This window comes from Mytilus trossulus, chromosome 4, assembly GCF_036588685.1.
Source record: "Mytilus trossulus isolate FHL-02 chromosome 4, PNRI_Mtr1.1.1.hap1, whole genome shotgun sequence".
NCBI lineage: Eukaryota > Metazoa > Mollusca > Bivalvia > Mytilida > Mytilidae > Mytilus > Mytilus trossulus.
The window spans coordinates 14,549,537-14,576,472 of record NC_086376.1 but is presented as its reverse complement, the minus strand read 5'-3'; the positions used below and the strand labels follow the sequence as shown (position 1 = coordinate 14,576,472).

The 26,936-nt window shown below is 34.1% G+C and overlaps 2 protein-coding genes across 2 annotated transcripts; one reads left to right on the top strand and one right to left on the bottom strand.

Moving 5' to 3' along the window:
* The first annotated feature begins 869 nt into the window (after window positions 1-869).
* On the top strand, window positions 870-1,778 carry LOC134716440 (3-galactosyl-N-acetylglucosaminide 4-alpha-L-fucosyltransferase FUT3-like). Its single transcript, XM_063579437.1, has one exon. The coding sequence runs from the start codon at window positions 870-872 to the stop codon at window positions 1,776-1,778; it is 909 nt and encodes a 302-aa protein (XP_063435507.1).
* An 8,449-nt stretch (window positions 1,779-10,227) lies between these two features.
* LOC134716439 (carbohydrate sulfotransferase 15-like) lies at window positions 10,228-26,411 on the bottom strand. The gene is made up of 7 exons (XM_063579436.1): window positions 26,406-26,411; window positions 24,698-24,905; window positions 18,015-18,137; window positions 16,968-17,124; window positions 13,151-13,313; window positions 12,749-12,896; window positions 10,228-10,700 (listed from the first exon to the last, which is right to left on the bottom strand). The coding sequence occupies exons 1-7, from the start codon at window positions 26,409-26,411 to the stop codon at window positions 10,507-10,509; spliced, it is 999 nt and encodes a 332-aa protein (XP_063435506.1). The 3' UTR covers window positions 10,228-10,506.
* Between the last annotated feature and the right edge of the window lie 525 nt (window positions 26,412-26,936).

The following is a 26,936-nucleotide window of genomic DNA, read 5'->3' as shown; positions in this document are numbered from 1 at the left end:
GCTAAACATATATCTAAGATAGTTGCTTAGTTTGATGAAAATCCAAGTTGATTTGAAAAAAGTCATTAAAAAAAAAATTGCACTATCTCTATTTTGTCCGAACTACAAATTCTAGCTTTTTTTTTAGATTTATTTAATACTTAAATTTGACAGCAATACAACAACAACAAAAAATGACCAGGGATTCAGTAAACTTAATAGCTGCATAGTTTGATGAAAATCCAAGTTGATTTGAAAAAATTAAAGTGTACTATCTCTATTTTGAGCCTATCGGAATTTATATAATAATTTTTATTTTTACCTGTTGTAAAATCAAATTCTTCCTTTTCACAGCATTAAATCAAAGTACCGTGAATTTTGTAAAAACTGAGTGAAAGTCAAGACTAGTAGAGACAGGTCGAGACTGGTTGAGACTGAGTCGAGATTAGTCGAGACAGGTCGAGACCAGTCAAGATAGGTCAAGCCTTGGTCAAGACCATTTCAGACTACACAAAGATCATCAAGTACTGAATCAGACTAATGAAGTTAAGTCCATACCTAGTCGAGTACACTTAAGTACAGTTAAGTACAGTCGAGGCAATGTAGAGACTAGTCGAGTAAAATGTGTGCTCGATTTTACTGGCCGAGCACAAACACTGGTCAATTCAGACTTTGTGCAGTTTGTAGTGTAGTCGAACAATAAATAAGTTTTGAGGTTTCAACGTGTCCCATATGGGTTTTTTTTTCTATTTTCAGCCAAGAGAGTGTGCATTGGTGTTCTAGCCTTTTTATTTGCGATATCTATGTTTTTGAATGCAGTTGAAATAAACGACTTTGAAAAAACATATTTTGATAAGATAAAAAAACAAGATTTAACTATATTATTTTATATGACACGTGGTTTATTCAATCCTAAACCTCTCGTCTTTGATAAATGTGACTTCAAAAACTGTAAAATTACAACAGACATGCAACAACTTTCCACAAGTGAAGCCGTTATTTTTCTTCACGATTCATTTTCATCATTACCTAAAAAGCCAAATGGTCAAGTGTGGATATTTGCTACTTTAGAGAGTCCATATTTTACAATAAACCGATTTAAAACTGATCAATTGAAAAGGAAATTCAATTGGACAATGTCGTACCGAAAAGATTCAGAAGGGTTTTCACCTTATGCTCTTTTGAGGAAACATGTTCAAAGTCCAGTAAAGAATTACACTTCTATATACCTGAATAAAACAAAAAACGTTGCGTGGGTCGTCAGCCGCTGTAGAACTCCATCGAAGCGAGAAGCTTATGTGAAAGAACTTTCGAAATATATTGATGTTGATATTTATGGAAAATGTGGGAAACCTTGCTCATTCAAAGAAGATTGTAAAACGCATTTAAGCGAAACTCACAGATTTTATCTTTCTTTTGAAAATTCATTATGCAAGGATTATATGTCAGAAAAAATACTAAGAATATACAATAATAATATAAATTTTCTTCCAATCGTTAGAGGTGCACCTAATGCAGGAGATTACCTACCACAAAAGACATTCATTTCTACGTCTGATTTTGAGTCCCCTCGGAAACTGGCGGCGTTCCTTCATATGTTAGGCAGCAATGAAACACGTTACATTTCATATTTGAAAGAAAAAGACAAATATTTTGATACTGTAAATGGCTGTTTGAGAGTGGGAATTTGTGACATATGTCATCGTTTAAATTATAGAAAGCAATACTCTAAAACCATAAATCTTACCAAATGGTTATGGGAAAATCAGTGTCACATGCCAAATGACATACACACTTAAAGTAATAAATATATTTGAGATTTAAAATGCTTTCCAAGTGCAATATTTATTGTACATGTGTATTATGTGTTAAGAAATGAGACTTTATAATTACAATACGACCATACTATTTTCTTCTTCAAAATGATATGAAGTAAATGACCTCAAGCTGCAATTTTGTTATTTTTTTTTTATCGCAAATATATAGTTTATCCTACATTATATATTTATTCACCAAAAAAGCTTGTTGCATTGTTACTTCTTCAAGAAAACAGACTTTTCTATGTTGTGATGTTATGCTATGTTTCAGAAAAAAGGGAGAAGGTTTGGATCCATTAAAGTGTTTAATCCCGCTGCAAATGTTTGCACCTGTCCTAAGTCAGGAATCTGATGTACAGTAGTTGTCCAAAAAAGCTTGTTGCATTGTTACTTCTTCAAGAAAACAGACTTTTCTATGTTGTGATGTTATGCTATGTTTCAGAAAAAAGGGAGAAGGTTTGGATCCATTAAAGTGTTTAATCCCGCTGCAAATGTTTGCACCTGTCCTAAGTCAGGAATCTGATGTACAGTAGTTGTCGTTTGTTTATGTAATATATACGTGTTTCCCGTTTTGTTTATATAGATTAGACCGTTGGTTTTCCCGTTTGAATGGTTTTACACTAGTAATTTTGGGGCCCTTTATAGCTTGTTGTTCGGTGTGAGCCAAGGCTCCGTGTTGAAGGTCGTACTTTAACCTATAATGGTTTACTTTTTGAATTGTTACTTGGATGGAGAGTTGTCTCATTGGCACTCACACCACATCTTCCTATATCTATTTTCCTCGTGTATCCTGTAATTTTCCAGATTTGGCATTATACAATGTATTGGATGACGTTAATGTTATTACCCGTGAGTACCAAAAATATATCAGACCAACTACATTATCATCGACATGTTCTATCTGTCTAAGTGCTGAAACATTATACCCTGTTCAAGTATTATTCTTACAATTTGTACACAGGTTTGTCTTTTCTAAGAAGTGAACCATAATTCAATTTGTATATGCAAAGAATGAACATTTGCTGAAAAAAGAATTGTCGGAGTTAAAATTCTTTCAGAAACATAATAATAGTATCAAATATATCAGGTTATGTAAATACTCGTATGTACCAAATAATAATTTCAATAAAATTATAAATTGTCAACCTAGTAAAATCACGTGTGTCTGATAACTAGTCACTTATAACGCCATACATTGACATATAACTTTAACAAATTGTCGGACTTGGTTGCAAGGTTGTCTCATTTGCACCCAAATCATCTTATATCTATTGAAACAGAAAAACCGGTTGATAAATAATGTTTACTAGTCTAAAAACAAGGTTTTAACTTCTAGACTCTTTTAAAAAGTTTGATGTTTGAGTTTGTGATAGTTCTTGATAGGCTTTTCTATTATGAAATCGGATTTATACATTGATGGACCGTAGTAAGGATGATTATTCAGAATTATCAATCGCCAGTGATAATTGCTTTATGCAGTTTTAAGCGAGAGATATGTTGTGGCTTTACAGTCTTTAAGTTAAGTAAACACACCAATTTGGATGGACAGAATTCGTTTATTTATATCAGACGGATAATTTGAACCACTGAATATATAGATTATAGTAATTGTACAAGTGTGACTGCAGACAATTCAAAACGACAAATGTAAATCAAATGAAGCCTCTTCAAGTAAAATATTGGTATCCCATGAAGATGACGTTTGTGAAAGAGCGATACAGATACCAGAGTGGCATCACTAAAATTTGTAAGTCGAAAATAATCTGACAACGACATAGCTAAACGCTAAAAAGACAGACATATATATATATATATATATACATCTGTTGTAGGGTTGTCACTGACTCAGACGTACTTATGAATATAATTATTTTCTGTGACTGTATCTTACATTAATTTGTAGGATCCTTTACTATAGATAATTTAGCTGATCTGTAACAATAACATCTTCATGCCTTATATATCATGTACTGTAGTACGCCGCTAGATTAAAACTGACGTGGAAAGGTAACATATGGCCACCGAAAGCTCTTTTTTTGAGAGCCCAGGTGGTCGTGTGGTCTAGCGGGACGGCTGCAGTGCAGGCGATTTGGTGTCACGATATCACAGTAGCATGGGTTCGAATCCCGGCGAGGGAAGAACCAAAAATTTGCGAAAGCAAATTTACAGATCTAACATTGTTGGGTTGATGTTTAGACGAGTTGTATATATATATATATATATATACATAAGTACGTCTGAGTCAGTGACAACCCTACAACAGATGTATCCACCGGATCGCCATCAATGATGGTGATACATGGCTGTGTACATAATGTATATACAACTCGTCTAAACATCAACCCAACAATGTTAGATCTGTAAATTTGCTTTCGCAAATTTTTGGTTCTTCCCTCGCCGGGATTCGAACCCATGCTACTGTGATATCGTGACACCAAATCGCCTGCACTGCAGCCGTCCCGCTAGAGCCCAGGTGGTCGTGTGGTCTAGCGGGACGGCTGCAGTGCAGGCGATTTGGTGTCACGATATCACAGTAGCATGGGTTCGAATCCCGGCGAGGGAAGAACCAAAAATTTGCGAAAGCAAATTTACAGATCTAACATTGTTGGGTTGATGTTTAGACGAGTTGTGTATATATATATATATATATACGAGTCTAAATTGAAAACAACGTTCAAACATATGATTGCGTTGGATAAAAACCGCAATTTTTATACGTGTGCATGTTAAACAAATTTCGTTGTAGAAGGGTCTAAAAACAGCACAAACAACATTTTCCAAAAGAACAAAAAAGTGAAAAAGTGTATTTAAACAAAACGCATTAACAGTATTGTTAAAACTTGTGACACAAGAAGAAGGCCATTTGTTGAGCCAAAATATTTGTCAACACGATTTATTAACAACATTTTCGTTTAATAACACATTATATCAGTACCGTTTTGCAAATCTTTAGACTGATATAATTTTTTCCTTATCTGCATATTATCGCCTTTTCTAGACGATCCGGTACAAAGTAAATTTGCTGGTTGGTAATATATATATAAACATTGTTGGGTTGATGTTTAGACGAGTTGTATAATATATATAATGTACACAGCCATGTATCACCATCATTAATGGCGATCCAATGGATAAATCTGTTGTAGAGTTGTCACTGACTCAGACGTACTTAAATATAAATATAATTATTTTCTGTGACTTATCTAACATTATTTTGTAGGATCCTTTACTATATATAATTGAGCTAATCTGTAACAATAACATCTCCATGCCTTATATATCATGTACTGTAGTACGCCGCTAGATTAAAACTGACGAGGAAAGGTAACACACGGCCACTGAAAGCTTTACTTTTGTGAAGCCCAGGTGGTCGTGTGGTCTAGCGGGACGGCTGCAGTGCAGGCGATTTGGTGTCACGATATCACAGTAGCATGGGTTCGAATCCCGGCGTGGGAAGAACCAAATATTTGCGAAAGCAAATTTACATATCTAACATTGTTGGGTTGATGTTTAGACGAGTTGTATATACATTATGTACACAGCCATGTATCACCATCATTGATGTCGATCCGATGGATAAATCTGTTGTAGAGTTGTCACTGACTCAGACGTACTTATGAATATAAATATTTTCTGTGACTGTATCTTACATGAATTTGTAGGATCCTCGGCACATGATGGTTTTCAAATACTTGGTTGCTTTGTCAATTCGGTCAACAAACTTCTAAAATGCCGTTGATAATCTTTGTTTTATGGTTTCAATGAACATTACATTGACACGCATAGTTGGGGGTTCTTCTATGTTTGCATTGGATATCTCTTGAGAAAATAGTTCATACATACAACTATACATTGCCGGCTAATCTGCATGTGCGACTAAGGAATTGGCTATTGGATTGACAGAAATTCTGCCCCGCATTGATAGGAGGACTTCAGAAATAATGTGAAATTGAATCAACAATGGTTTGTAACATAAAAAGGGTGGGAAACGCTATATATTTATTCCTTTCGAATTCCAAACGTTAAGTTTCATTGCTATTGAACGAAAAACTTAATGTGCCGCAGCGAGGGAAATGTGATCAGTATGCTGGCGTTTCTTATTGACAGCCTATTTGCTGAATTTGGAGGAAGACTTTTTCAACAAAAAGTGAAATCACAAAAATACAAAACTCCAACGCAAATTCAGAATTTTCTATTATGCTGTTGTCTGTTTATTTAAGGTACTGGTGGTTATTCTGTGGTTTACATGATGTAATGTTTTATTATAGTATATATTTATGAATGTAAAATTGAGAATGGAAATGAGGAATGCGTCAATGAGACAACAACACGACCATATAAAAAAACAACAGCATAAGGTCACCAAAAGGTCTTCAATTTAGAAAGAAATTCCCGCACCCGGAGGCGTCCTTCAGCTGTCCCCTAAACAAATATATACTAGTTCAGTGATAATGAACGCCATACTAATTTCCAAATTGTTCACAAGAAAATAAAATTAAAAAAATACAAGACTAACAAAGGCCAGAGGCGCATGACTTGGGACATGTTTATGAGATCTCAACCTTCCCCCTATACCTCTAGCCAATGTAGACAAGTTAATGCATAACAATACGCACATTTAAAATTCAATTCAAGAGAAGTCCGAGTCTGATGTCAGAAGATGTAACCAAAGAAAATAAACAAAATGACAATAATACATAAATAACAACAGACTAATAGCAGTTAAGTCTCTATCAGGATTTTTTTTAGTTTATTTATACGGAATTCCGTATATGGAATGTTGTCATTTAGGCGATATTTTTAACATTTTTAAACAATTGAGAGGTTTAGCTATAAAACTATGTTTAACCAACAATGTGTTTTAAAATGTCCTGTACCAAGTCAGTTGTATGAAAGTTTTAATCACATATTCCGTTGCTTTGTATGTTGGCGTTTGTTATTGTAGCTGTTTAGTGTATCTGGTGTTCCGTTGTTTCTCTCGGTTTTGGTAAGTGACCGGAATTTATATTGGTTTAATCGATTGACAACTTTTGAATAGCAACATACTATTATAAATTATTTGGACTTCATTAAGGTGGACGATTATATAGTATATATCTATCGTGAATGCATAACGTAAAACATTAGACGACAACGATAATGACATTAAGGAAAATAAAATGTTAACGCTTCACATATTATACTCTACTTAATATTTTTAGACGAAAGAGATGATTTGCAGATTCCCAATTGTTAAATTTTCTTTTCTATGTAGCAACATTCCAGCAGCACCTGCATACGGAGTATTTATCTCCTAATTGATACTGTACGGTATCCCTGGGCTTGTATTTTCTATCATGATTTCTTTGATAGAGGATTGCTGCTCAAAAGGAAGCCATTGAACCAAGAGTCCAAACTGTGAAGTTGAAATCATCCCTTCGTAAGTTTTATGGACGCTATCACGAGTTGGTTGATATTTATGGAATAACCGTTTCACAGATGATATTAAACCTGTTTCTTATGTCGTAACTACAATATATAATACAATTTCCTTTTCACAAATGTGACCTATCGATTTAGACTACATTTGTATTTACCAGACTTTTTATAACTGAAGCGACACGACGGAAGCCATATGTGGATCAGGATCTGCTTACCCATCTGGAGCACCGGTATTGCAAAAAGTTAAATTGGAAGTGATGATTGTTTATGGTTTTGTCTACTTGTTTTGTTTCTAATTTGTGAACTTTATAATACGAATGTTTCGATAATGATTCAAAATTTGATCGCATCAGAAAATTAAAGTAAGATTAATAGACGAAAACAATATAAAAAGACTTTAGATAAAGCAGCAATTGCTAAAACGAAATTCAGATGGCTTGAATATGTAGTCATGGTTTGTATTCAATAACTCAATATTAAAGTTGTTTGATTTACCTCACAATGAGGACGGCTTGATGATGAACAATATAAAAATATGTTATTTTTATTCTAAATTTAGTAGATAGGCTTTTTTGAAAATTTATAAAGTAAATACAATTTCAAAAGGCAAAATTAGAGAATTTAAAAACCTGCAAAATCTGTATTTTAAGATAAGTTAATACTTATGGTATATCAATGTAAACATTTTCCCGTTTGAATGGTTTTACACTAGTAATTTTGGGGCCCCTTATAGCTTGTTGTTCGGTGTGAGCCAATGCTCCGTGTTGAAGGCCATACATTGACCTATAATGGTTTACCTTTTTTTTAAACTGTTATTTGGATGGAGAGTTGTGTCATTGGCACATCTTCCTATATCTATGTACATTTATTGACGTTTTATTTTGTTATAGTTCACCCTGGAAACAAGTTTACATGATCTGTAGGAATTTAAGTTGAATGGGACACTGTTCACATTTTGATACAAAATTAAAATTACAAAAAATGAATGTGGTGTTTAAGATTATAACACAATGTTGACTGTTGTATTCCTTTTGTTGCTATTTTTACCTTTAAAAGATACAAGAAGATCTTGTTTTTATGCTATTGAGACAACTCTCCAACCAAGGTACACTTTATGAAAGTAAACCATTATAGGTCAAAGTACGGTCTTCAAAACGGAGCCTTAGCTCACACGAACAGCAAGCCATAAAGGACCCTCAAAATTACAAGGGTTAAAGTATTCAAACTTGAAAACAACGGTTTACTTATATAAAAAACGAGCAACAAAACCTACTTCACATCAGATTTCTGACTTAGAACAGGTGCAAATAATTGCAGCGGGTTTAAACGTTTTAAATCAATCTTCATCTTATCTACTACAAAAGTGTAATATCACAACACAGAAACCCACACTATTACATGTCAAGTGAAAAGACTTAAAGACCAAACATCCTATGGTTTATGCGCATCAGCTAACGCAACTTGGTAGTGACATTAAAACTCTATGACGTTGTTTCTAGCAATGAAAAAACGTCAAATTATAACGTCCTATTTTGCGTTTTTCACAGATTCCAACATGGTGTACGGTACGTCACCCAAGAAAAGAGGAACTATTATGCGCCGCGCTACTTTAATATCATGTGGTTTAACACAAATAGACACGTAAGATACTACACTTTATTTAACCTTAGTACTGATAAATATAATTAAATTTAAATTTTGACCTCGACTTTTTCATTTGTGCCGTTCTGCATTTCATTCTTTTTATTCTTTCACATGTGTAGATTTTTGTCTCATATTTTCGTTGATCTGCATTTCATTTTTTTTCTTCTTCACTTGCGAAGATTTTGTCTTTCGTTTGTGCTGATTGTGAACAGTTTAGGTGAAAGTTATTTTTATGTTCGATTTATGGGCATCATGTTTTCTGGTCTGTGCGTGAGTTCGTTACGGCAAACTTCTAAAATTGACGCGAAAAAGAAAAAGCACATCTAGTCTGGTATAATCAAATACTCTGTAAGTTAACCAGTGCCATCTTTCATTTCTTTTTTTTTTTCAATAATTTTGCTTATGTGGGACAGAGGACAAAAATAGACTTTCTATACAAAAGCGGCGTGAAAGATTATTTTAAACAATTTTCCATTCTGATGGATGGTGTTTCTGAAGGTTTATTTTGTGCGGCAACAACATCATAAAGATCTGAAACTGATACATGCTTAATCTCTTGTATTACCGGATAATAAAGTAGGTGAATATAGTTATTATTCTTGAGAATTTAGATGTGGGTTTCAAACGTCCTATTTGCGATTTCTTTTTTTCAAAGAAAGTTTGTACTATGCATATGACGGCAGATGCAATGTTCTGAAGAAAGACAACTCTTTTATTCAAAACGAACGAGAAAAAACATGAAAATTGCTCCTACCTTTTTTGAAAGGTCGGTGACATACACTTTTTTTGGCTTTTTTTTTAAGAGTACACATAGCACTTTCCTTTTTTAAATTTTTATGAAGAAATCACTGGTAGATTTATTTTTTTTACTGGAAACGTTTTTCAGTTTTACGTTTAATTTTTGGCGGGAAATAAATAAATCATATTTTTAAAGATCAAATAAATATAAGCCTTAAACTCTTGAACATGTATTTGAAAGATACAAATCTCCTGAAACAAGAATTATGCTTGTAGGTTTGATATACAGCATTTTTTTGTGAGTTTAGATAAAAAGCAAATATTATGTTAATATTCGGGAAAACACGAAACTAAGGTTGCTATAGTGACAAAACTAAGTCGGTGACCCCCAATTTTTTTCATCATATTTTGTTCCTCATATCATGCAACACCTTCACACAAAATTTGAAGGAAAAATCACTGATAGAAATGAATAGGCTGTTTGGTCTATAACTCGACCAAAAGATATATGAACTCAAGTGAACAAACGAATAAATATGATCTATGATGAGTTAGAAATAAAAAGTCAAGTATGCCCGTATGTTTTAATCACACATTGGAATAATCACATACATGTTCCGTCATTTTTCAAATATAATCCAAACAGGGCATACAAATAAATTAATACATTTCCGTCATCTCTCCAATATAATCTTAACTGGGCATACAAATAAATACATACACTTCATTCATCTCTCCAATATAATTCTAACTGTATCAGTATATATATCAGAGGAGTCCCTATAGTTTCCTCAAAATCATTTTCACTAATTCAACTTTTCTAAAAAAAAAAAACAATCATAGAGGCTACAAATCGAATAAAATATCGCGTCTCCATAAAAAAAATGCTTCCAAGCTTCAGAATCTGTTAACTGTTTTTCCACAAAAAACGAGGATCATCAAGCATTTCCGCTAGCTTATTATTGAATGGTGCATATAAATTCAATAACTTCTCTCTCGTAAAGGTCGACATTGGTGCAATGTTCTGTTTTTCCTTTGTTTTATATATATGCTCTTTTGATAGAATTCCCAAATCATTCATTTGCTTCATGCTTAATTCTTCTGAAAAATAAGGTATACAACCCATTAACAGCAACCAATCAATGAACTGAAACAAACTTTATATAAGACGTGTATGGCAATAGTATAATATTATATACTGTTGTGATTTGATTTAGAGTACCGATACACGATTTTTGTTTGGACTTTCTCCAAAGACAATCAAATTGGAATTTGAACCCTTCAACGAAACTCCAATCTACAATATATTTCAATAGTGCCCGAATTTAAGAATCATCTAAAATCAGACAACGACTTTGGGCAGCATTTGAAACTGAAGAAAGTTTAAACAATGAATAAGTCGAGAGAGATTCGATATTTTCACAATTTTGAGAAACCGCAGTAGAAATTGTAAGAATTCCATTACGTTGTCAACGTGTAAAATAGACATAGAAATAACTGAATTGAGTGTTTTTCTATTCACGGATTAATCAATAGAAAACAAAATTGGAAAAAGATGCGAACATACAACACTACATGTATAAAATGTGTATTAACTGATAAGTTATGATCACGGCAGGCGTTACAAATGGATAGTAAAAGATGTGGTTTGAGCCAAAGATACAACTCTTTATTTATTTCATAATTTATATAAGTAAACCAAGACTACAAATGCCATTTTAGTAAAAGGTGTATAATTCCGTCTGTAAAAGATATACAATAATAAGAAATAAATACATCTTTTAGAAACGAAAATAATATTTTGTTGCAATATATAAAACATTGACAGAGAACAAATAATTTGTATTTTGATCAATTATCCATGATTTGTTATTTAAATAAATTTAACCACCTTCCAAAAAGACAATGATTTTTTTAAATTATGTTTTGATGTAAGATATCAAGTTATCAAATATTTGAGATTCTAAATAGAATATGCAGCTACATTTGACTCTTTTCTAGAAATGTTTCGTATGCTTGATCTATATTTATAGAGTTGTTTTACTATTCAAAATAATACACATTCAAACCAATATACACAATGGCGTTGATGTTAACACATACTAGAGATCATCGTAAGGCCTTTAACAATAACGACACCCAGAACACAAGTGATAAAAGAAACGAATATTAATAAACAGCTACGCCATAAGTGCATGATACGCCCGTTGTCTTTTGTGATAGTTTTATGCAACAATCATATCTTTTTTTTAACAAAAAATCTAAATATCACTAAAATAAAAGTTTGAATCAAAACCAAAAAAATATACAGATCTTTAGAGTAGTATAACAAGGAAGTGTAAAAGTTTTTAAGCAATAATCATAATTTGTTTTTGAGATACGGCGCAACATGTAAAAAAACCCTCCCCCTTTTCTACAAAATACTCAATAACTCAAAAATGAAATTTTAAATCATCACCACAAAGTATACAGATCTTAAGATTAATATTTCTAAGAAGTGTGTAAAGTTTTAGGCAATGATTAACAATCGTTTTTGATATACGGTGCGACATGTGAAAAAAACCCACATCTGGTTTAGTTAGAAAGGCCGTAACTCAAACAGTTTTAATCTTATTTTCACCAAAAACTATACAGATCATTTGACTATCATAATAAACAACTATAATAAGTTTCATGAAATTTGGATAAGTCATTCTCAAGTAACGGTGCGACATGTTTACGCCGGACAGACAGATAGACAGACGGACAGACGGACGGACGGACGGACGGACGGACGGACGGATACCGGACATTTGTACAACATAATACGTCCCGTCAAAATTTTGACGGGCGTATGAAAACTCATATTAGATGAATGTCAAATTCATGAATAATTTAAACAAAGATTCACGGAGATTAAGAGGAAATTGGATTCTTATATGAGTTCATTACCGTATCTTTTATTGATTTATTTCGTGTCTTTTGGAATGTGATACAACTTTGTTCTGAAATCAGATATGTAACCAAGGAATATACAGAATCATGCATATATCATTTCATTTTTCTAAACATTTCCGTTTAGCATATCCACCCCGACGGGGCGTTCTAAAAGTTTAGGCTTTATAAACATAAATCAGTAACAGATGTCAACACTCAAGTTATAAGCTTACCGGTTCCAAGAAATTGATATACTTTCAACATGTAGTTGGAAATATCTTTTGAAAGATCTTCTGTCCTTAAAACTATGAACTGGTGTCTAGGGAAAACTTCAAACCATTCTAACAAATATACATAATAAAATCCCAAATGTATTCTAGCCTGAAAAATATTTGATACAATATTAACGGAAAGGTTTTCATATTCTTCGTCTAAACCCGTTTTAAAAATCAAATCAACGGCGGAATTCAAAGCAGAAGAAATGAAATATATGTACTTCATGCCTGGTATACCATGTATACACTGACATCGTGTTACCACTCATAGAAACATATTTTATAAAGTTGGTAACGTTTATCTAGAAATACAAACCACCATATAGAAATGAAAATGAAATTTAATATTATAAAAAGTACCTGTGCATTCCATTTATGATGTAGATTTGCATCATACAAGCATTTCCTGAAACTGTTGATACGATAGCATGTATTAAGTATCAGCAGTGAGGTATTTACGGCCTCGTTAAACGCATCAGGTGTCTGTTTACTAAGATTCAGAAACAAGTAATCGGAGTATAATCTGCAATTTATAATAACATTTTGTTATCCATATTTATAAATAACAAACTTAATTCGACTCCTTGTTTGGTTAATACTATGTTTATAAAACCACAAATAAAATAGAGACATGTATTTATATACATGATGATAATCGTTCACATCAGCAGGGTACGTAACGACCTAAACATTTGAGCCCAACCCATAGATATAGTACGCTTTAATATGATCTTGCATGAACATGTTTGAAATGAATTACAGACTTCCGACTTTAACAAGGCTGAAAAGGCAAAGGTCAAATTTTGAGGGATAAAACAGATTTTTGAACGTGTAATCACCACTTCGGTGTTAAATATGTATATTAATCATATGGTTATTTTTTGCAAATCTTCTGTTTGTTGCATTTTAGTGTTTTCCTCAGTTTGAGTGTGTAACCAGAATTAGTTTTTTCTTAATCGATTTCTGAATTTCGAACAGCGATATACTACTGTGGCATTTGTTAATCCTCTCTTAACGTGGGCCAGTACTGTTTAGCAATGTATTTGACGATTCAATCACATAAGTATCTATATCATGGGGTTTCCTGTTTAATTCCACCTTATGTAATAATGCTGTATTTTGATTGGATGAGAGACATGGTATTTTTTACCAATTTCTATGTATTGAGATTTTCTTTTCTCTCCCGGGGTATTTGTCATTAGGGAAATCCATGTGCCGGGGTATTTGCTAGCAAATACCATGGCAGATGGGGGATACCCTAGCAAATACCATGGCAGATGGGGAATACCATGTCTAAAAATAACTCAATGAATTATTTCTATTCTAATATGACAAATTCATGGTTATTTTGAATATACGGTTACAGATGAAATATTAAGAATAAAAAACATCATTATTGAATGATATAAAAATTCCGCGAACCTGTACTTTTAATGACGTCATAAATAAAAATCAACGGAAATGAATTATCAACTGGTCATATAAAACTGGAATCCACTTGTATTACGCCTCACTGAAACTGATGAACTAAGTGTAGTAGTCAGCCGAGAATCAGCAAATTATCACAAAAAGGTCAGCTGGTGATTGTACATAAAAAAAATGATTAGAAATGATTATACGGTCAATGCAATTTGACTGCGCAAATAGCACGGCGTCAGTGTTTACAAAAAATATACATTCAAGTAGAACTTGCATATGATCCCTGATTATAATAAGCTTACTGGGGTGGAACATTCGGTGGAATTAAACAATTATATCATGCTGACAAAGGGTATTTGCCAAAAATACCCCTTGTAAGCATGATATATTTGTATAAAGTTAGGTAAGTTGAACTGAAAATTCACGTTTATACCAACAAAAGCCACAATTAGGGCTGTTGCGTGTTGAAACGTTTACTATTATCTTCGATATTCTGAGTCTGTCGGTAAATCGGTTGACAATTTTGTTTTCAGTCACCCTTTGTTTTTCTATGAAGTTACATTCCTGAAAGTCCTTAATGATTTTCCTCATACACATACCATGCCATTATGAACAATATATGTTTCAATGATATTAGATATAAGATAGTTGGCCCTATTGTAAATGATCTTCTTCATACATTCAGCATGCCAGTATGTACAATATATTTTTTCAATGCTATTAGATACTAGACAGTTGGCCATATTTACAATGATCTTCGAACCTTTGGTGTAACAGTCTTAACATATATATTTTTTTCCGAACTTTTTATGTGATAAGTTCTGACTCGACTCGCTTGGAAATTAATATAATCGCTAATGTCCATAGACACAGCATATATATCCATATTCACGCGCCCGAGAGTAAAGCAATCAGAAAGGTTTAGCCAGAATTATGTGGAAAAATTATCTGATGAAAGCGCTGATATTGTAACATAAAAAGTATCTACTCGTTTCAGTTTTACAATGGAAATTTGTACATAAATCGGCTACAAATGTCTGTCTGTCTGCATGTATAATATATATTTATTCATCCCAAAGCGCACTCATGGACACTTCAGAGTTATGGGACTCTGTTTTTGATCCATATACTATGCTTGAAGATAAATTATTTGCTGTAATTTGCAGTATATGATAAGCGAACATACACATAACAGCGCCGTGTTGTAGTGGTTAGTGCATCGGACTACTAGCACAAAGGTTCCTGGTTGATTCCCATCTGGGATGAAAATTTCCGGAACTCAATTTTCGGCTCTTCCTTGACACCATTTGCGAGTATGGTCTTGAGGAAACGATGATAGTCCGTCGGAAGGGGACGATAAATGGCTGACCCGAGTTAAGAGAGAGAGCCATATCTCTTGCACGTTAAAGACACCCTTGTAGATTTCGAAAAAGAGTAGGCTAATGCCGCTACAAGGCAGCACTCGCACCCGCAAAGTGGAAAGGGATCAATATAAATAAATATGTTTAAACTACATAACAGCGATTGATAGATTATTCGTGTATCTTTTTAATTAGATACATTTTATCATTCTCATCTCACTTGTGGTATCGCCCTTCGATGAGCTGAAGAGGAGAAAGGACATTTTGTTTATATACCTAGAATGATCTATATTTCCACAGTTCGATGTTTCGCATTTGTTCGTTTTAATAAATGTTGCTATTATCACTCGACAGCCGAGCGTTGATAAACATGTTCATGGAAAGCTGTGGTGTTTGTTTACTTTTGGTTATTATATTTTAATTAAGTTTATCGTTATTTGGTAACTTTGTATTATTGATATTAAATACTTCGTTGTTCTTCAATTGTAGGTCGTTCTGGTTATTCATTATGTTCAGACACAGCAATACAGGTTTCGTACAATTCCCTTAACAATTTAATTAAATGTTATATTGTAATTTCTGTCTTTTAGTATGTGTCGTTAGTCTGTTTTACGGATATCTTTTTGATACCTTTTTATGATATTATTTGTTATCAATTCTTTTAATCTTTTTGAGGATTTTGTCTTGCCATTTGACTGAGGACATTCCGTTTAGCTTTTTTCTCAGATTTTTTTTAAAATTTTTATAGTACTAAGTCGTTTTACAAAATTTAAAAGGATATTCGTTCTTGCGTGATTATTTGATGACAAGGATTAAAGGCTAAATATTTAGGAAATTTGTTAGTGTGTAATATATGTCCGTCGCAATGCCGCTTCGGTTTTTAATATTAGGATAATAAATCCTTTCCACTGTGTTTCTTAGTTAAAGGATTTTTGCGTTTGTGTTATTATGCAATGTCCTGAAAACTAGTGATGCTCTTCATTCTTTTATATGATGGTACTAGAGCATCATATTCTTCGTCTTCTGTGAACCAGTTTATTCAAATTATTTACTTTTAGAAGACAGAGCTATGTATATCAGAAATGTCTGGGATTTTTTAACATAATAAGTAAGTAAAAATCTTAAAAGAATTGCATAGCTTGATACAAATTTTGATTTTTTTTAAAATGATTTAGATTTTAAAACAATTGTTTTGAACAAAGTCTATCAATTTTATTTAAGACTCCACTACCACCCTCATGTGTTCGAGCTTTTGATTTTTTCATTTGCTAAGGGACTTTTCCTCAAGTTCAGTATTTTTAAATTTTTTTTATTTTTCAATGAACCATGAATATCAAATTAAGGTAGGACAAACCAAAATTGGTGGTTGGTTATATCTGATTCTAAAATTCAAGTACCTGTCTATTGGATTTCGTAAAATTATTATAAATTTCATCTGCGGATAAAGATGTCTGATAAGATGTGGAGTAAGAATTTCGGGTTCCGTTTTATTCAGGTTTTGTGGTATCTGTGGCCATCCTCTAAAATCCCACATGTCCATTGGACTACCATCTCCTGAAAAAAAACACGCATTCAACAGCTTAGGCAGGGTTAACTAAATTCTTCAAATGAACTAATACGCGCAACCTACAGTAGTAGATCGGCATTAGGAATTTGGTCTGTGCGTCTGTTCGTTCGTTCGTCAAACCGTTTGTTCTTTCGTCCGTGCAACCGTTTGTTCGTCCGTTCGTCCATCCGTTTGTCCGCCCGTTCGTCTTTCTGCTTCAGATTAAAGTTTTTGGTCAAGGTAGTGTTTGATAAAACTGACATCCAATCAATTTGAGAGTTCGGGCATCCTTGTACTATGAACACATTTGACATATGTTGTCCCGAAAGTATGCATACTCGCTGGTTAGCGTTTGGCACATTCGAGGTACTCGCTACCATCAAAACCTTTTCAGTATCTTTGTGAAATGTGCATTCATAAATAATGTATACTTACGACTTAAGATTCATTGTTGCTTTTTAATTTGATAAATAATAATTGTTATAATCAATATTGCAAAGTCACACTTTACAATCTTGGTGCACCCACGATCGTTTTTCGTACCTACATTTAAGCACACATCGGTTAACGACATGATATCATGAAAAAGTGAATAAATTAAAAGTTTTATATTCTAAAGAAAAGGCAATGTTTCAGATCAATGCTCATGCAGAATCAACTATGCCATTAATACATTCAATGTTGTTGCTTAACTAATTGTCGGACGATAAATGATTGTCATTAGGTGTCGTCTTACTCTTGTTTAAGCACTACAGTAATTTTTATTTCTTTCAAAAAACAAAAACAAAGGCATAATAACTTCTGATCATTGTACCCACAACCTGTTTTCTTGATACATACTTTTCATAATAGCGACCTTAGATTTGTTCAGCTATTATATTATGGCAAGACAACAAACCTGTTATTAAGTTATGATATCCTTGGTCATTTGCAGTATGGTTTATTTCTGCTGCTGGATCATCAAAGTAAGCTATATAATCATTAAGATCTTGTCGTTTTATTACTCGATTTAGCCATAAACCTAAAAAAAAAAAATAGAACAATAAAGACAACTTTTATTTTATCAAAATCAATTGTATTTGTTCAAAGAGCGCTGGGTCGATGTCACTGCTGGTGGAGTTTTAGTTCCCTGATGTTATCACTAGCACTTCTGTGTAGAATTAAGTTATCATTGTCATGTTCATTAAAATAGAGGTACTGTTTACCAAATCTAAAGTTTTGAAATACTGAGGCTTCTCTACCTTAAAAATATACTACCTTAGCTGTATTTTGCTTAACTTTTAGGAATGTTTGACTTAATTCTCTTCAACTGTTTAATTCATTTGGCCTTTAAACAGTTCTTGATTCGAGATTTACTAATGAGAGACGCGCATCTTATGCAAATATAAAATGTCAATACTGGTATCTATGATGAATGTATTTGCTTGTGAATAAGTATATTATAAATTTATCATTTCGATAAAGTCTACTCAATTGCATTTCTAAACATATTTAATGAACATGACAATGATAGTCTACTCAATTGCATTTCTAAACTACCACTGGGTCGATGCCTCTGCTGGTAGACTATTAGTCCCCGAGGGTATCACCAGCCCAGTAGCCAGTACTTCGGTACTGGCATGAAAATACGGATTTTTTGTGTTATTAAAATTTCCTGTTGCAAAATATTAGAAATTATTATAAATTAAGGAATGTATCTCCCTCATGCAAAGCTCTGATTCCTTTCACGAATTTGGCTATACTTTTTGGACCTTTTGGATTATAGCTCTTCATCTTTTATTTATGCTTTGGATTTCAAATGTTTTGGCCACGAGCATCACTGAAGAGACATGTATTGTCGAAATGCGCATCTGGTGCAACAAAATTGGTACCGTTGATTTTATAACTACCACTGGGTCGATGCCTCTGCTGGTGGACTATTAGTCCCCGAGGGTATCACCAGCCCAGTAGCCAGTACTTCGGTACTGGCATGAAAATACGGATTTTTTGTGTTATTAAAATTTCCTGTTGCAAAATATTAGAAATTATTATAAATTAAGGAATGTATCTCCCTCATGCAAAGCTCTGATTCCTTTCACGAATTTGGCTATTCTTTTTGGACCTTTTGGATTATAGCTCTTCATCTTTTATATATGCTTTGGATTTCAAATGTTTTGGCCACGAGCATCACTGAAGAGACATGTATTGTCGAAATGCGCATCTGGTGCAACAAAATTGGTACCGTTGATTTTATAACTACCACTGGGTCGATGCCTCTGCTGGTGGACTATTAGTCCCCGAGGGTATCACCAGCCCAGTAGCCAGTACTTCGGTACTGGCATGAAAATACGGATTTTTTGTGTTATTAAAATTTCCTGTAGCAAAATATTAGAAATTATTATAAATTAAGGAATGTATCTCCCTCATGCAAAGCTCTGATTCCTTTCACGAATTTGGCTATACTTTTTGGACCTTTTGGATTATAGCTCTTCATCTTTTATATATGCTTTGGATTTCAAATGTTTTGGCCACGAGCATCACTGAAGAGACATGTATTGTCGAAATGCGCATCTGGTGCAACAAAATTGGTACCGTTGATTTTATAACTACCACTGGGTCGATGCCTCTGCTCGTGGACTATTAGTCCCCGAGGGTATCACCAGCCCAGTAGCCAGTACTTCGGTACTGGCATGAAAATACGGATTTTTTGTGTTATTAAAATTTCCTGTTGCAAAATATTAGAAATTATTATAAATTAAGGAATGTATCTCCCTCATGCAAAGCTCTGATTCCTTTCACGAATTTGGCTATACTTTTTGGACCTTTTGGATTATAGCTCTTCATCTTTTATATATGCTCTGGATTTCAAATGTTTTGGCCACGAGCATCACTGAAGAGACAAGTATTGTCGAAATGCGCATCTGGTGCAACAAAATTGGTACCGTTGATTTTATAACTACCACTGGGTCGATGCCTCTGCTGGTGGACTATTAGTCCCCGAGGGTATCACCAGCCCAGTAGCCAGTACTTCGGTACTGGCATGAAAATACGGATTTTTTGTGTTATTAAAATTTCCTGTTGCAAAATATTAGAAATTATTATAAATTAAGGAATGTATCTCCCTCATGCAAAGCTCTGATTCCTTTCACGAATTTGGCTATACTTTTTGGACCTTTTGGATTATAGCTCTTCATCTTTTATTTATGCTTTGGATTTCAAATGTTTTGGCCACGAGCATCACTGAAGAGACATGTATTGTCGAAATGCGCATCTGGTGCAACAAAATTGGTACCGTTGATTTTATAACTACCACTGGGTCGATGCCTCTGCTGGTGGACTATTAGTCCCCGAGGGTATCACCAGCCCAGTAGCCAGTACTTCGGTACTGGCATGAAAATACGGATTTTTTGTGTTATTAAAATTTCCTGTTGCAAAATATTAGAAATTATTATAAATTAAGGAATGTATCTCCCTCATGCAAAGCTCTGATTCCTTTCACGAATTTGGCTATTCTTTTTGGACCTTTTGGATTATAGCTCTTCATCTTTTATATATGCTTTGGATTTCAAATGTTTTGGCCACGAGCATCACTGAAGAGACATGTATTGTCGAAATGCGCATCTGGTGCAACAAAATTGGTACCGTTGATTTTATAACTACCACTGGGTCGATGCCTCTGCTGGTGGACTATTAGTCCCCGAGGGTATCACCAGCCCAGTAGCCAGTACTTCGGTACTGGCATGAAAATACGGATTTTTTGTGTTATTAAAATTTCCTGTAGCAAAATATTAGAAATTATTATAAATTAAGGAATGTATCTCCCTCATGCAAAGCTCTGATTCCTTTCACGAATTTGGCTATACTTTTTGGACCTTTTGGATTATAGCTCTTCATCTTTTATATATGCTTTGGATTTCAAATGTTTTGGCCACGAGCATCACTGAAGAGACATGTATTGTCGAAATGCGCATCTGGTGCAACAAAATTGGTACCGTTGATTTTATAACTACCACTGGGTCGATGCCTCTGCTCGTGGACTATTAGTCCCCGAGGGTATCACCAGCCCAGTAGCCAGTACTTCGGTACTGGCATGAAAATACGGATTTTTTGTGTTATTAAAATTTCCTGTTGCAAAATATTAGAAATTATTATAAATTAAGGAATGTATCTCCCTCATGCAAAGCTCTGATTCCTTTCACGAATTTGGCTATACTTTTTGGACCTTTTGGATTATAGCTCTTCATCTTTTATATATGCTCTGGATTTCAAATGTTTTGGCCACGAGCATCACTGAAGAGACAAGTATTGTCGAAATGCGCATCTGGTGCAACAAAATTGGTACCGTTGATTTTATAACTACCACTGGGTCGATGCCTCTGCTGGTGGACTATTAGTCCCCGAGGGTATCACCAGCCCAGTAGCCAGTACTTCGGTACTGGCATGAAAATACGGATTTTTTGTGTTATTAAAATTTCCTGTTGCAAAATATTAGAAATTATTATAAATTAAGGAATGTATCTCCCTCATGCAAAGCTCTGATTCCTTTCACGAATTTGGCTATACTTTTTGGACCTTTTGGATTATAGCTCTTCATCTTTTATATATGCTTTGGATTTCAAATGTTTTGGCCACGAGCATCACTGAAGAGACATGTATTGTCGAAATGCGCATCTGGTGCAACAAAATTGGTACCGTTGATTTTATAACTACCACTGGGTCGATGCCTCTGCTCGTGGACTATTAGTCCCCGAGGGTATCACCAGCCCAGTAGCCAGTACTTCGGTACTGGCATGAAAATACGGATTTTTTGTGTTATTAAAATTTCCTGTTGCAAAATATTAGAAATTATTATAAATTAAGGAATGTATCTCCCTCATGCAAAGCTCTGATTCCTTTCACGAATTTGGCTATACTTTTTGGACCTTTTGGATTATAGCTCTTCATCTTTTATATATGCTCTGGATTTCAAATGTTTTGGCCACGAGCATCACTGAAGAGACAAGTATTGTCGAAATGCGCATCTGGTGCAACAAAATTGGTACCGTTGATTTTATAACTACCACTGGGTCGATGCCTCTGCTGGTGGACTATTAGTCCCCGAGGGTATCACCAGCCCAGTAGCCAGTACTTCGGTACTGGCATGAAAATACGGATTTTTTGTGTTATTAAAATTTCCTGTTGCAAAATATTAGAAATTATTATGAATTAAGGAATGTATCTCCCTCATGCAAAGCTCTGATTCCTTTCACGAATTTGGCTATACTTTTTGGACCTTTTGGATTATAGCTCTTCATCTTTTATATATGCTTTGGATTTCAAATGTTTTGGCCACGAGCATCACTGAAGAGACATGTATTGTCGAAATGCGCATCTGGTGCAACAAAATTGGTACCGTTGATTTTATAACTACCACTGGGTCGATGCCTCTGCTGGTGGACTATTAGTCCCCGAGGGTATCACCAGCCCAGTAGCCAGTACTTCGGTACTGGCATGAAAATACGGATTTTTTGTGTTATTAAAATTTCCTGTTGCAAAATATTAGAAATTATTATAAATTAAGGAATGTATCTCCCTCATGCAAAGCTCTGATTCCTTTCACGAATTTGGCTATTCTTTTTGGACCTTTTGGATTATAGCTCTTCATCTTTTATATATGCTTTGGATTTCAAATGTTTTGGCCACGAGCATCACTGAAGAGACATGTATTGTCGAAATGCGCATCTGGTGCAACAAAATTGGTACCGTTGATTTTATAACTACCACTGGGTCGATGCCTCTGCTGGTGGACTATTAGTCCCCGAGGGTATCACCAGCCCAGTAGCCAGTACTTCGGTACTGGCATGAAAATACGGATTTTTTGTGTTATTAAAATTTCCTGTAGCAAAATATTAGAAATTATTATAAATTAAGGAATGTATCTCCCTCATGCAAAGCTCTGATTCCTTTCACGAATTTGGCTATACTTTTTGGACCTTTTGGATTATAGCTCTTCATCTTTTATATATGCTTTGGATTTCAAATGTTTTGGCCACGAGCATCACTGAAGAGACATGTATTGTCGAAATGCGCATCTGGTGCAACAAAATTGGTACCGTTGATTTTATAACTACCACTGGGTCGATGCCTCTGCTGGTGGACTATTAGTCCCCGAGGGTATCACCAGCCCAGTAGCCAGTACTTCGGTACTGGCATGAAAATACGGATTTTTTGTGTTATTAAAATTTCCTGTTGCAAAATATTAGAAATTATTATAAATTAAGGAATGTATCTCCCTCATGCAAAGCTCTGATTCCTTTCACGAATTTGGCTATACTTTTTGGACCTTTTGGATTATAGCTCTTCATCTTTTATATATGCTTTGGATTTCAAATGTTTTGGCCACGAGCATCACTGAAGAGACATGTATTGTCGAAATGCGCATCTGGTGCAACAAAATTGGTACCGTTGATTTTATAACTACCACTGGGTCGATGCCTCTGCTGGTGGACTATTAGTCCCCGAGGGTATCACCAGCCCAGTAGCCAGTACATCGGTACTGGCATGAAAATACGGATTTTTTGTGTTATTAAAATTTCCTGTTGCAAAATATTAGAAATTATTATAAATTAAGGAATGTATCTCCCTCATGCAAAGCTCTGATTACTTTCACGAATTTGGCTATACTTTTTGGACCTTTTGGATTATAGCTCTTCATCTTTTATATATGCTTTGGATTTCAAATGTTTTGGCCACGAGCATCACTGAAGGGACATGTATTGTCGAAATGCGCATCTGGTGCAACAAAATTGGTACCGTTGATTTTATAACTACCACTGGGTCGATGCCTCTGCTGGTGGACTATTAGTCCCCGAGGGTATCACCAGCCCAGTAGCCAGTACTTCGGTACTGGCATGAAAATACGGATTTTTTGTGTTATTAAAATTTCCTGTTGCAAAATATTAGAAATTATTATAAATTAAGGAATGTATCTCCCTCATGCAAAGCTCTGATTCCTTTCACGAATTTGGCTATACTTTTTGGACCTTTTGGATTATAGCTCTTCATCTTTTATATATGCTCTGGATTTCAAATGTTTTGGCCACGAGCATCACTGAAGAGACAAGTATTGTCGAAATGCGCATCTGGTGCAACAAAATTGGTACCGTTGATTTTATAACTACCACTGGGTCGATGCCTCTGCTGGTGGACTATTAGGCCCCGAGGGTATCACCAGCCCAGTAGCCAGTACTTCGGTACTGGCATGAAAATACGGATTTTTTGTGTTATTAAAATTTCCTGTTGCAAAATATTAGAAATTATTATGAATTAAGGAATGTATCTCCCTCATGCAAAGCTCTGATTCCTTTCACGAATTTGGCTATACTTTTTGGACCTTTTGGATTATAGCTCTTCATCTTTTATATATGCTTTGGATTTCAAATGTTTTGGCCACGAGCATCACTGAAGAGACATGTATTGTCGAAATGCGCATCTGGTGCAACAAAATTGGTACCGTTGATTTTATTTTTTATTAGCAATGATTAATGTGTATAAATATCTTTGAAATTTAAAAAAAAAATTATATAGCTAGAAAAGAATAGAATTGTGAATACATATTAATACCATATCTTCGCCAGCTCCACCAAGTGGTTTCTTTTCCTCCTACTCCAGAGTTCATCCTAATTTCTGGATGTTTTATTAATCTATTGTAGAGATCCGTGGTGCCGGATTTGTCCATTCCAATTAACATAAAATATGGAAGACATTTAATTGTAAGGTTCATCTCTTTCCAGCATGGGTTCTTAAAGTTAGCCAAGAACTTGAAAGGTTTCTGTAAAGTATGTTATTTTTATAGAGTTATTGTATTTTCAGGATTTATTGATATTATGAGAACAACAATGTACAATGTGGATGAGAAGATGAGATTTAAAGTTCCACACATGATCTTTTGTACTCTGCCAAATCGTATATGTGTATAATTCAAGTCAAGATCGATTAAGTCAAAAGTTTCCCGAGACCCTGTCAGTATTTGTGTTTTAATTCGATTACTTTAGGTATTTTACAACTGTTTATATGGTATTGGTTATGATTACTGCTAAAGAGCGAATGATAACCTTTTAACGGCGTAAAACCGCTCTACATTAACCTGTGTGATAGTTGTATAATTGCAAATCTAAAACTCTGTTAAAAAATAGAAATCGCATTATAGCCAATAGTTTAGTATAGATTTATTGTTCTAACATGTAACTCTTTCAATATACCTTCAATGACTATATCAGAAAATAAAATTTTAAAAAAGTTCATAGTAGGGAGGTGGGGTTTATTTGAATTCACAGTTAGTAGTGGAGTTACGTCCCTTCATGTAGATGAGAAGAACGAAACGGTTTGCAAGCACAACAGCTATCTGAATTGATTCTAAATATTAAATGTTAACCCCGATAATAAGTTGAAAGCAAATACATCCCTGGAATATCTTAAGGAGAAAGAACAAGAGTATGACTTTAAAAATTTTGATTATGTGCGGCTGAGAGAAACATTGTGTCATTTCATGAAGATCTAAGTAAGGCGGATGATAATCAGTACAAAACATCGTCACTGGAGTCCATCAGATATGGCATTAACAGATATATAACGTTTAATATAGTAACGGATTCTACATAGAAATACAGTAACGCAAAACTTTAAAGCCGTTTTGGCAGAATTGAAACAATTATGACTTGGTAACATTGGACATTTTCCAGTCATTTATGAAGTGGCTCGTGAAACACTGTTTACTAGTACGTCTATGTTAATTTCATCTACAACACCAACTGGTCTTTTGTATACAGTTCAGTTTGATGTCAGACATTTTGTTTGCAGAAAAAGTATAAAAAAATATACATATAATGATAACAAAAACTACGTTCACTGTTAAAACACGCAAGACAAGACTCAAATATGTTACAAAGGCAAATGATGAGCTAACGAAGAACCACATAGAATCAGATAAAGAGCTTTCTATCTGGAATAATTCCCGAATCTCTAATTGTGTGTATAGTCATAGAAAAAGAAAGTATTAAACATGAGGAGATTAGTATGCATTACAAAAGGATTATCCCACTAAGAAAAAACAATAAACAATAAAAAAAAAAGAGATAATAAACGTAGTACCATACTAAATGTGTATAGAAAGCACGCCTACTAACTTTAAATCAAATATACAAGATCTCCACACAGACATTATTAACCAACCTAAACATTCCTAAAATTGTAAACCTAAAAGCAATAAGTAGTAAACACAATCTAATTATAGACTGAATCATGAGCCTGTAAATCATTATTTGTTTTTTACTGCCATAGTTTTATCACTAAACATGTATGGATTTGTGCACATTATGACAGTCACTGTACTCGATTTCGTACAGTCACTCACAACTTTCCAGCGTGTTTATATTGGTGAGAAATGGTAAATGGGAAACATTATTTCCGACAATCTTGACCAAAGAGCATTTATTGCTTCCAACCATAGTTTCGATAGTGCGTCATGTATGGAACAAATAGAGGATATTTATATTGGGGATATTTTAGGATAGTTTAATGACAATTTTCTAAAACAAGTTCAATACAGACAAACAACCACATGTATGCAGTCGACACAACCCCAAATTTTCTATGGCCAAAGTAACTGTTATACACAACCTGACCATTAACAAGTAGTTGTGATGAATATGTCACGTTTGTCTTGTTGACATTATCATTTATTTTTTTCATACTCTGACTATAACACATTAATTTTTTTAACTTTTTACAGAAAACATGTGTTGGAAGTGGATTTACGTGATTAATCAAATGTATAAAAAGTTCTGTTTGATATTGTTGCATG

Excerpts from the sequence above, each read along its gene's own strand:
- LOC134716440 (XM_063579437.1), top strand. The coding sequence starts at position 870 with ATGACACGTGGTTTATTCAATCCTAAACCTCTCGTCTTTGATAAATGT.
- LOC134716439 (XM_063579436.1), bottom strand. Across the intron at positions 18,138-24,697 it reads GTGGAGCTGGCGAAGATATG|GTTTATGGCTAAATCGAGTA; the intron begins GTATTAATATGT and ends TTTTTTTTTTAG. Across the intron at positions 13,314-16,967 it reads TTACGAAATCCAATAGACAG|ATTATACTCCGATTACTTGT; the intron begins GTACTTGAATTT and ends TATAAATTGCAG.